The sequence below is a fragment of the Caloenas nicobarica genome, chromosome 2, assembly GCF_036013445.1.
Source record: "Caloenas nicobarica isolate bCalNic1 chromosome 2, bCalNic1.hap1, whole genome shotgun sequence".
Taxonomy (NCBI): domain Eukaryota; kingdom Metazoa; phylum Chordata; class Aves; order Columbiformes; family Columbidae; genus Caloenas; species Caloenas nicobarica.
In genome coordinates, this window is record NC_088246.1 from 7,523,926 (window position 1) to 7,536,370 (window position 12,445).

The following is a 12,445-nucleotide window of genomic DNA, read 5'->3' on the forward strand; positions in this document are numbered from 1 at the left end:
ACATTTGAATACTCCGAATACATTATTCTTTAACAACTTCAGGAAGTACATCACAGCCCATCATGCCCTCTATATTTTTTCTTTCAAAATGACAGAAGTATAAGCTGAGTAAATTCAGTGGAATAAGCAGTCGTCTATAGTTTCAGATGCAACTGTTCAGTATGACTTCAGATCAGATGGACAGGACAAAAAGCACTAAGAAGTTATAAGACTTATTAGAATCTGCTATTATGCCTCTTATATTACACTACAAAGTAACTCTAAAGCAGGAAGAGAAAATAATCCCAAACTCTAAAACCATATGAAGTCTATTAATACCAATTACCATCACTGCTTAATAATTTCTTGCTATGTCCATTTAGGATTCTAATCTGCTGTGGAAAACTTCATGTAAAACATCCTCTGTCACTATCACCACGTATCCTGATATCTCAAAGCACACCTTGTGGGCAAAACGATGTTTCTGTACTCCAGAGAGCATAAGCTTTAACAATCACATAATGAATGTTTATAAGAAATTAATTACTGTTGCGAAAGAACACCTGAACTTTACCATCACCTAAACTGAGCACTCGATCCTTCAGCCTTAAGAATTAAACAAAGTCTAGTATGCACATCAACATGCATTTTATTACAAGCTTGTTTTAACTGTTTTTGGCCCAAATGTGACATCTGTTTTCATACCTTTATTCAGATATTCAGTTGACAGCGGGAGGCTGCCAGACAGGAAGATCTCTGCAAGAAACTACTTTAATAAGAAACAGTAAGAAAATCTGCAGAGCAGGGACAGAATGACCCCAGACACAACAATTAGTTAAGAGAAGACGCAATTACTAGTGAAAGCCTATTTCAGGAGACAGCCAGAAACAAGCATGTGACAGAAGAGATGGATGCTACAGGAAGAGTGAGATGAAGGCCAGAGCATTACTAGGAGAGATTCCACTCTAATGCAAACTGTTTATCAAATAACTGTCTAAATGCTGCTTTGTGCAATGATCCAGAGAAGCAGAGCATTCAAGAGCGAGTGCATCAGTCCCATGATGCCGGTGCTACAATTGCTGCATGCACTCTGCAGAATTCTTTTCCAGACTAGGAACTGAGCACCGATACAGGAGAACCCTGCAATTAACTTTACACTGTCTGTAGAAAATACTCCGAGTTAGCAGATATTACAGAAAAGTAGTTAATTTCTGCTTTCAGTAGCTACTACTTTATTGCCCAAACTGAGCAAATGGAAGAGATTAACGTGGATGAGAGCCAACATTGCAATAAAACTAGTTTCCAAAATAACATGCTAACACTATACCAATTAAATCAATACAATTGACAGGCATGTGTTTGCAACTCACTTGCTACTCTAATCCAGTTTCTCTTCTCACAGCACATGTAGCTGTGGGAACACGATCATTTCTGGAATTCCAGCTCAACAAATCAAGTCTAGTAAGTGTAAATCGTTAACTAAAGCCCTTTTTCCATTAGATCTTCTAAATAATTTCTCCTTGCTCTTTTCCAAGCTCCTAGTAACCTTCATAAAATAAAAATCCAGAACAACTCTTGACATTGATCAGAAGTAAAAACAACCTTAATATAGAAACATGATTGCACAAACACTAGAGCTGAACAAGCAAACCCAGAGTATGTATAAAGATAACCAGGTTTTGATCATTCCTATACATTCAAGAGAGATCTCTCAACACTACCCTACTTCAGGCTACTGTGAGAAACTCCACACTCATCATCAGGTAGCTTTCATACTTTTTGAGGTGACATAGGTAGGTCATTCTAATCTAAGGAACAGTGAGCAGGAGGAGTTCAGAATATTTTACCCTAACAAGTTTTCTGTTTGTTTTTAAATAGAGCATCCTTCAGTTAAAAAGTGACTTTGGGCTTCTCATGTGAGAGATTTTACCTTCCTGCTCTGATTGCTGTGGGAACAAAGATCTTCTAGGGAGTCCTAAATAAAACAAATATCCACTGACCTATCCAGTCCTTCTCCTCTGTGTCCATAATCGGCCTATAGTCCATCTTATCTCAGCAGTAGTACAGTTGATGCTGTTTAACAACATCTCACCAAGATTTGCCCTTACACTTCACAAAAGCAGTATTATTAAGCCAATGCTAGTCAGAACTAGCGACCAACCAATAAGAAGTCGCAGTGATACTGGAGAATCCAGCCAGATATATGAGGTAAAGACATTTCAAACCAAAAAGATGACCAGCACTTCTTTCTGCAATAATAACACCATGTCCACCCTAATTATGTACAAAATAGTTTATACACATTCTTTGTATATAATGCATATAATAGAAAAAACGCTGTTCAGCTGACAGCACCCATTTATTTAGAAATCACATCATCAGGCTAGACTCTGCATATTTCATTACAGTACTACTTAGACTATAAATCTTTCTAGTACCATTTTTTCAATTTAACCCTCTTAATTACAATCCAAATTAAATGAATGCCTTCTCTGCTTTCACATTCTCACTTGTGTAACCTGTGAGGAGAGTGACAAACAAAAATCCATTTCAGCATACTGGATAGCATTCAGTGCACACATTGAGACCCATTTTTCAGCTTTTTTTATGAAGATCTCTCTTTCAAGAAAGCTGCAGCATAATTTGATACACAAGATAGTTAGCAACTGTTGATGGATACAGAAAGCTAGTAAGAGGAAATGGGCAGAAGTAGAGGCAGTCAGAAAAGCAGTTTCAAAACAAGTTTCAAATCTCTCATTTAACTCACAGTTTTAGGTACCAGTGGACAGACATTAAATTTTACAAAAGATCAGTTACAGTGTGGCTACAGCCACTTTATGAAACAAAGATTTCAAGGAAGTTTCTTGACTTCTGAGCACTTACTACTGTCATCCAACAAAAAAAAAGTGAACACCATCAGATCTCATTTTACTCCCCCACCTCCAATATCAGCACAAACACAACTAGAGCAACTGGTGCAAAAATTTAGGTCAAAAAACACGTACTCAAACTACGCTGCTGCATTTCCACCTGCATCTCAATTTTCCGTGATTCTTCTTCCATAGGCCTCTTCATATAGAAGCATTCTGGGCACTAAGTTTTGGTCCAACATTCACACTCTTAATTTTACTTATATCTTTCCTTCTGAATACAGCTCTATATCCTTTCCGCTCGGCTTTAAAATTAGGCATAAAAATAGGTTTTCATTAAGTCTGAAAGTCAAAAGTCACATACTACTTCAAACTGGTCGCAGGTTTGCTATTAGGCATGATCTTCTGACAGATCCCTGAACTGCTCTCACCCACCCATCTTGAGTACCCAAAGCCTTGGTTTTAAAGCTAAATGAACTGAGAGTCAAAGCGAAACAGAAGCTTGAAAGCCAGGTGAAAAAAAAAAAAATCTCAAACTTTCTGAAGAACTCAGGTTATCTTATTGCAGTGTTTTAGAAGACACATGCAGACATTCAGCCTAATCAAGTGCCTCCAAATAATACTATGTTACACTGCTAAAATTATAAAGGCATTTCAAAATTTTGTGGTTTTTTTTTTTAACCTAGACGTCCTTTTCAGATATCTAAATTTCTAAGATGTTTACAGTAGCTTTTAAAATGGCTTAACTATTAGTGATTCAGCAAGTTTCAGAATCTCTTACTTAGCTGTAACAAGCTTTATCTAAAAAGAAAAGTTGATAACTTTCTAACTATATGCATAAAAAGAAGGCCTAACTAAAAATAGTTAAGCAATCAGAGAAAAAAAACCCCTACAAGTTAGCAAGAAATCCCTTGCACCAAATATTCAAATTTAATCATGTTCGGGATTCACAAAGGCACAAGTATTTCATTGCAATTCAAACTCTATCTGGACTCAAGAAAAAAAAAGCAGCTTAAAGAATCCAATTGTGAAGAACTTCCTCTTCTCACACACAGAAAGGTTAAAATAAAAGGTGTTGCTTTTCCACACCAGTCCCGCAACTATAGAAAGCTTGCTAGTAACCAAGAAGCTGGCTTATTAGCACACCGGCTTAGATATTTCTTTTCGCAGAATGACTCAGCCTACTATTTTCAAAGTTTTCCTTAAATATTTGTCCTACATTTTACAACAGCAGTTACCAACTACAGCAGAACACATCCCATAAAGTCTTAGCCACTTTACAATCCCGAGCATTAAGATTACCTATGCGTCCACATTTGCATCCGCTAATCTGATCCCTTCTGAAAACTAAAAGCTCAAGATACTCAATACGGATCTTTCAGAGGTAAGTGAATGCTTTGTGCAAGTTCGAGAAAATACATTCCTGCTCCTCCACAGCACAGCTTAGTGCCTGCACGATACAAAAACTTGCCAGGAGTTTCCCTATCAAGAACAGCACGCTCTGTTAAAACTGCAACTCTTACCAGGGCAGCGAAGCACAACCCAAGAGAGCAGCCACATAAGGAAAATGTAGCTTACAGCTGTCCGCTTCAAACAGATGTATGCATATCCATAAGGAGCAGAAGCTTTCGCTGAAAAAGCTTTCCATCATTGCTCGCACCTCGCTCTCAAAGTCTATATTTGGTATCGCAGACGTATTCGAGGAGAACGAGCGTTTTAAAGGTAGGAGGAGGGGATGCCGCGAAGCTTCGCGTTCCCCCAGCGCCAGGGACCCCGGCTGACTGGGACTGCACACTGAAAGCTCCGAGGCGCCGTGCGGGCCGGGCTGCGGCCCCGGGACAAAGGGACCGGGCCGGGGAACGGCTGCGACCCGCCCTGCCAGGACACGGCCGGCGCGGGCGGCAGCACCGCGGGGCGCCCCCCTCCCCGGGGCGGGCTCCTCGGCGGGGATACCCCGCTGCCTTCCCTCTGGGGGTGTGGGTGTCCACCGACCTGCCCCCGCTCCCCCCCACCCCCTTGAATTTTTACCTTCATCTTCGAGCTCTAGTTTCTCCAGCATCCCTTCGGAGGCGGCCGGGAGCTGAGAAGGAGCCGGAGCCGCTGCCGCCGCCGCCTGCGGGAGGGAAGAGAGGAGAAGGCGATGAGCATCCAGGCGCGGACTCACCGGCCCCGCGGCGGCATCGGAGCAGCGCGGCGCGGGGAGCGGCTGGCGCGGTTAGCGCCGAGGGGAGGGCGGGCGGGCGGGCCGGCGCTGGGGCCGGGCGGTGGCGGCTGCTGCGGCCCCTCGGCCTCCCACACACGCACGGCGCGGGGCGCGCTGCCTCTCACACACACACCCCGCACACTCTGAGGGGGGAGGAACCGGGACTCGCCCTTCCTCCCCCTCTTCGCGGCGGCTGCGCCCGGCCCATTAACCCTGCAGCCCCCGGCTCCCCGCGGCCGTGCCTCCGGGAGGCGCCGCCTCTCGCCGGCGCGGACAGAGCGGCCGTTGGCGGCCGTTGGGCGCGCGGGGAGGCCGGACGCCCTTTGGCAGGACAGCGCTTCCCGCCACACCTCTCCGCCTCCTCTCCCCCGCACGCCCCCCTCCTCCCGTTGAGGGATTGGTACGTTCCATTTTGCTGCAGTCAAGCCCGTTGGTCAGCAGCGGGAGGGGAAGGTAACTACCACTTCCGCGCGCAAAAGGGAGCGGGGCGGGGGAGGGAGAGGTTTACCACTCCAAGAGCTCTGCCCGGCCAACCGCCTTTCGCAGCCCTCACTGCGGGCTCGGCCGTTCGCCTGGCTGCTTTGGACTAGAGCGGTACGAGACGGGGCGGAGGGGAGGAAAGCCCTCCGCTCCCCCCGCGAGACGGGGTTGGTATGGTCCCGCCCGTTCACCTGCAAGGCAGCGGCGGGGAAGCCGACAGTTCCACTGCCCTCCGTGGGGGGGGAGTGGAGGGGGAGTTGAGGGGGGTTTCCCCCGTGTGTGACAGGGAGCTCCCGCCGCCATCCCGGAGTACCCGCTCTGGGACCAGACGCGCTCGTTTCCATTTAAAACGTTCGAGAAGTTACAATTCAAGATTAGCCCGAATGTCGGCGTGTTCCATGTGAGTCAAAGCCGGCGGCAAGCCCCGGAGCAGCCCGCTGAGGAGGCGGCCCCGAGGCGGAGCGCCCTCCTCACAACGCGCCTCACCTCAGCCGGCACTTACGGGGAAACTTGACCCAGGGATTCGTGAGTGAAATTCTAGTTTACATTGTGATCAGACCACATGGTCCTACTTTAATAAACCCTAACATTGACTGCCCCACCATGGCTGTCACTGCAGGCTGGTTATTTCAGAGCTGTTCTGTGTGAGGTGGTGTCACCCCCTGAGCTTTGCCCTCAAGCACCTGAGCCCTTCAGGCTGACAGCCCAGACCACTTGCTGTTACAGGGCCTGAAGGATGGAGTTTACACCATCTGCTGACCAAGCGCGGATTTATCGCACCCAGCTTTACAAGTCTGCATCTGAGCTTGTCTGCCAGACTACAGCAGAATCAATGGAAATATCTGAAATAGATTCATCATTTAGATTTATTTAGGCAGTGAGATGTGGTAAGCTATAGCTAGGCTTCCTTAACTATAATGAATAGGTCCCTACTGATTGTTTAGGAAGCTCAGCAGGACCAGTTCAGACATGGATGCTCGAGAGGTGGATAAACAGATTATTTGTTTGGCAATGGCAACAGATCTTGTGAGCAAACACATGTGCATGGTGCTTCAAAGGAATCACAGGAGCCTTTAGAGAACACTAAAAATCTATTGGTCCCTAAGGAGAGGCTCAAGCTTCAAAAAATCAGCAAGTCCTTCAAGGAGGGAAGGTTGAATAGATCTAGGGTAGCACAGTAATGTGCATAGAACATAGGAAAGCTTGAAGGTAATTAGAATTAAAGCTATGATGGGAGGAGAGTGCCAAAAATTATGGGAAAACAGGGAGCTAGCTGTTATTTCTCAAGTCCAGAGAAGTTTCAAGCAAGGAAGCTAACTGCTGGTGATAGCGTCTTTTTCCCAAGCTGCCTCTTTGTAGGGACACTTTTAAGGATAGGCAAGAAAGTTAACAATATCCAGTTCTTTACTGTGAAGAAAATTTTGAAATAAAATCCTAAATCATTTCATTCTGAGCTGTATTTTTAAGACTTCTAGGATTTCAATAAATAATCTGACCAGCCACTGAAGACACCAAAGCAGTTCATATTAATTTATAATATTTTCAGCCTACTAATTAAAATGCTTTGGAATCTTTTAATTATCTCTGGGAGCTATCTTTAAAAGCTCTGAATTATTTATCTTCCTTATCATGTACCTTGATATTGATAAGAGTTGTTAACCTCTTTTGCTAACCAAAAGAAGAGAAGAATAAGATGACATATCTGATTGGAAATAACTGTCATGATTTTCTTTCTTTCTTTTTTTTTAAAAAAGAAACAACAAGTATTTACACTCCATAATCTACTAAGCACCAACCATGAGGACACAAACCTCTGAGGTTGGTTGTAGCTGGAAGCGACGCTGAATCTTCAAAGCTGCATTGCATTTCACCTGCTACAGAACACAGATATGCTTCTAAAAAGTCAGTTAAGCCCATTTCATGTAATGAGCTGCACTGTGCTGTGAACATCAGAGCTTACTGCAAGATCAGGATTTTACAATGACAGAATCTACTGCCAGACCACGTGTACTATGAGAAACTCAAGACAATGTAAAGGCAGTAATGTAATACGTATCAGAGATTTGTAATGAGAACATTATAGCTATGTTGTAACATCCATACCACTCAAAAAACCCAAAGGAAATTGAGAAGTAAAGGCTGAAATTCCATCTCTGCCTGCAGTCTTACAATTTGTTTAAACCAATTTTGGAACAAGCTGCCGATCATGGTGTTCATTTTGCTCCTTGCTTCACATTCTAGCTCCTTTTGGCTTGTAGGCAACAAAGTGAGTCAGAACAGGAAACTGATGCAGCTGAAAAGCAAAAGGACCAAAAGAAGAGGTTGGTTTTTATCCAGATCAGTTCCTGATCCAACTCAGCGCACAGTTGTACCAGCTAGCGCTGGCACAGGGAGTGCCAAGGGCAGGAGTGACAGCAGGACCGCACCTTCTGGAAACAACCTGCTCAAGTCTGCTTAAATCAGCGGTGAAAACAGTCTTGTTCATTGTAATTTACTACAGCATTAGACAAATTCGCAGATATTTTCAATGATCTTAGGTATTGCTTCTCTCTACAAAGTCTGTCTGCTATTTTACAAAAGGATTGCTGGTTGAAGGTAGGGAAAAGATCTGTCTTTCAAAAAACGTAAAATTCCCACCAAAATGATATTTTATACTGTAACATTTCAATATCTGTTTATTGTGACTATTTGTTCTACTGCTACAGGAGGTTTCTATTAACTACAACCAAGGGATTTGTCCAGATTATGGTTTAAATATTTGCTATCAGAGTGTGTCAGGTAACCCATTTTAACTGTTTGACATACCCACTGCGATAAGACTTCATATACTGAATACAGCGAAGCAAAATCAATTTTATATATAAATGTTTAGAAAATAAATATATGCAAAACCCAAAACTGCCTGAATACATTTCTTCTTTGCTAGGTCTCAATTAGGTTTTTACAGGGGCATTACTTATGCCAAAAAATGTGGACCTACGACATAACACTAAGACAGAAGCTTAATGCAGCAACGCCAGAAATCTTTGTAGAGGCAAAGTAAAACAACTCAAGGTTGATACAACAGCAAAAGTCATAAAAAGGTGGATGTAAACAAAAGAGGTTTTAGGACTTCTGGGAAGGCTAGAATGTAAATTTTAATAGGTAATTGCTTACTTTGCCTGTTTTCTTTAGCTTTCTAGGGTAAAGGGAGTTACTAATACTCTGTAGAAGTAAAATCAGTCTTGTAAATGAGGTATGCACTTATAATGAACACGTTAAAACCTATCTGATAATCTAGGAGTCCTTTTATTCCTGTGTCCTATTGAAGGAACTCCATTATTTTCGTAAGAACACATGAAATATTAAAATTGTAGGGACAGTTCAGGGATGTGAACAGCAATTAACATCCGCAGAAGGATTATTTCTGATGTAGTTTCCTGCCATCTTGCCTCCCTGAATTAGCAGGAATGCATCCATTGGGATAGGGATCTATCGGGGCAGTCGTCAGATCGGCTCTATCAAAATGCTTTGGACACGATCCATCTCACCTGAGCTTAGACACCTGCTGTGTAGGTTTTCATATTGAACACCCGAAGCTGCTGCTTCTGCAACCAGGGGAGAAAGAAACATTTCTAGGACATCCTTCACACGGCTTATTTTTGGCAATTACTTGGGATAAAATGATGTGCACTGGCTGTACTGACTAGATCTCATCTCTACATTGGTGAGGTTCATTCTGCATAGCACAGCGATCTGTAAGGGGAGGGAGCCAAGACACTGTAAACTGCACGGTGTTACCTTTGATTCCAAGGTGGATAAGAGAACAAATACACCCATTTTCAGTAGTTAGAGGAAATAAAGATCAGCAACAGCCAATGTGTATGAACAATGGCAAGCCCATCTCAGTCGCGTTAGTCACAGGCTGGAAGTCTTGTGGCAAGCAGGTGCAACTGAGGTAACGAGACTTTTGACACTATATTGCAGGACACTCAAGTAAGCAAGCCAGATGGTCCAGATGAAACCTCTGCTAAAGGTCACAATAATATTCACAAGAAAGACAGTAATACTTCTTTATCTAAGAGAGGTTTCCACAGAGGTCTGTGTTCTAATATCATTCAGCGTTTTCACTGATGACTTGATGAAGGAATAATGAATAACCTGATCTCATTTTCAAATGACGCAGTGCGAAGAGACGCTGTTCTTTTAGGGGTAGCCTTAGAACTTAAAATAATCTTGAGAATTGCTGCAATGCTTTGAGAAACAGGATGCACTTTGATATGAGTAAGTAGAGTGCGTTACACAATAATCAAATGCAAAAATAAAATGGGAAAGAATTGGCTTGCAGCAGTCATGCAAGGAAAAGACCTGAGAAAGAAGCCGAATGTCAGACAACGATGTCAGATTCTTGGAAAAAGCATCACGGTAACTACAAATATGATATAGGTAATGCACGGAGAATCTGTTCTACACATCCCCTGGGTAGATGCCAGCAGGGATAGTGCATTCAGTTTTAAGCATTGAACTCGAAAATGAACCAAGGGTTTCCAAAGAAAACTAACAACAACGATCTAGGAGTTCAGAAAACATGACCTGTAAAGAAAGACTTGAAAACCTCCTGTTTGTCTTTATCTAGGAGAAAAAAAAAAAAAAAAAAAAAAAAGAGGGTTGAAGGACAATATAATACCAGTCTCAAAAAGCAATGTGTTTTTGCAAGAAGGAAAGTGATAAACTATCTTCTGGGTCCACTGGTTATGGGATAAGGAGTTGTCTCCTTAGCTTTTAGCAAGGAAGTCTTAGGTTGGACTTTGGGAGAACCTTCTGAGCATAACAACAGGGAAGCACCAGCACACTTTGCTGAAGAAAACCTGTAAAATCTCTGTCACAGGAGGTTTTTCGCAACAGGTTAAAAAAATATTTGTTGGGAATTTTTTACATATAGATGATTGTTCTGTGAGGGGGAATGAATTTTAATGTAATTTCTAGACTTATTTTCTTTTGTTTCTATTTTTGTCTAAACTTTAGAAAAAATATCTTTGTTCTTAGTATGATAATTCAGTGAGAAGTCTTTACATCTATGTTTTGTACGAAAGCCAGTTTACTAACAATCTAATACAAATGTAAATTTACTTCCCTCCCCCCCACCTCCAACAAGTAGCCTTAATTCCAAATCAGAAAAATTCTAAAGCAAATATTGAGTAATAATAAAGGTTATGTACTAGTCTTTGATGACTAGGTAGAAATAGAAAGAACAACCTAAAAAAAGAAACGCTGCTGCAAATCACAAGTCTGCGTGGAACAGACTTATTCAGGCATTGCAACGAAAATGTTATCTGTGCTTTACTTAAAACTATACATTTCCAGGTAAATTCAAAGCACAAAAAAAAGAAAAAGCTGTCTTTCTCAAAGCTTTTCCTGACTTTTCTACTCCTCCCTTCATTCGGAGGAAAGGAGGCAGTGACACTTGGTACCGATACCCTGGAGTGTGATACCCTGGAGTGCCACATGCACAGCTCATAGTTCAGCAGTAACACCGAATGCCCTTCCAAGTACTTCAGAAGAAAAAAAAAAAAAAGGTTACTTAGCTTATAAAACCTAATGGATTGAAGAGCAACAAGAAGGAATTCCCATCTAAATGCAAATCAAGGCAAATGCATTTTGAATGCAAGAGTAAACTACAAATGGTAATTTTCCCACCATTTGCTAGTGCTCCTTACTACAATTACGGTTCTATACAACTCAAGTAGTTAACAGCTCTTCTCCTGATGAGCTGTCAATGAACAACTAAGAATTTTTCCAAATGTATGTCATAGATACACTTATTCTGTTGCTATCTGTTTGCGCAAAATTAATTTAAAACACATACTGCTTTTTTTTGTTTAATTTAGTGTGGTTCATGAAGTGGAAAAAGAAGTTATCGGAAAAAAACAAGGTTTCATCTGCTGGTTAAACTGTAAATTAAACTCCTACTTGTTTTCTGCCCGAGAGTGATAACTGCTACCAGTGGTTTACGACGGCTGAGAACACTAGAATCAGTGAGGCTCAGATTGGATCCCACCTTGGGTCCCTTCTGTATTTCAAAATGCTAACTGCACGGGGAAAAGTGGCACTGCAAGAGTCCGCTCGGTGCTGAGAGAACGTGGTCAGTCCTAGTGAAGAAAGAGCTCTGGGTCTGGTTCTCATACAAAGTCCCTTTACCTTGAAAAGCTCAGAGTGAACAGAGCAGCCATGCAGGAATTGTCGTTTCTACCCTTTATTCTAAGGAACAGAATTCTCAGTAAGTTTGCAGATGACACCAAACTGAGTGTGAGTGTTGATCTGCTGGAGGGCAGAGGACACACGGAGGGATCTGGATTGGCTGGATCGTTGGGCTGAGGCCAATTGTATGAGGTTTAACAAGGCCAAGTGCCGGGTCCTGCACTTGGGTCACAACAACCCCAGGCAGCGCTACAGGCTCGGGGAAGAGCAGCTGGAAAGTGCCTGGGGAAAGGGATCTGGGGGTGTTGGTTGACAGTGACTGAATATGAGCCAGCGTGTGTCCAGGTGGTCAAAAAGGCCAACAGCATCCTGGCTTGGATCAGGAAGAGTGTGGCCAGCAGGACCAAAGCAGTGACCATCCCCTGTGCTGGGCACTGGGGAGGCCAAACCTCAAATCCTGGGGTCAGTTTTGGGCCCCTCACCACAAGAAAGCCCTTGAGGTGCTGGAGCGAGTTGAGAGAAGGGAACGGAGCTGGGGAAGGGGCTGGAGCACAAGTGTGATGGGAGCGGCTGAGGGAGCTGGGGGTTCAGCCTGGAGAACAGGAGCTGAGGGGAGACCTTCTGATCTCTGAACTGCCTGAGAGGAGCTTGGAGCGTGGAGGGGGTTGGTCTCTTCTCCCAAGGAACAAGCGACAGAAGAAGAGGCAACAGCCTCAAGTTGCACCAGGGGAGGTTT

The 12,445-nt window shown here is 43.2% G+C and overlaps 1 protein-coding gene across 6 annotated transcripts in view; it reads right to left on the reverse strand.

Moving 5' to 3' along the window:
• The window catches only part of PRKAG2 (protein kinase AMP-activated non-catalytic subunit gamma 2), a 230,634-nt gene that overhangs the window by 47,703 nt on the left and 170,486 nt on the right, over positions 1 to 12,445 (reverse strand). For 4 of the 6 annotated variants that reach the window (XM_065627202.1, XM_065627205.1, XM_065627204.1 and 1 more), the window contains one exon: positions 4,878 to 4,962. In XM_065627202.1, the coding sequence (XP_065483274.1) occupies positions 4,878 to 4,962 (85 nt within the window). Of the gene's footprint in view, positions 1 to 4,877; positions 4,963 to 5,185; positions 5,347 to 5,402; positions 5,435 to 12,445 lie in introns of those variants that run through there. The other 2 variants (XM_065627207.1, XM_065627206.1) reach the window with 2 other exon arrangements.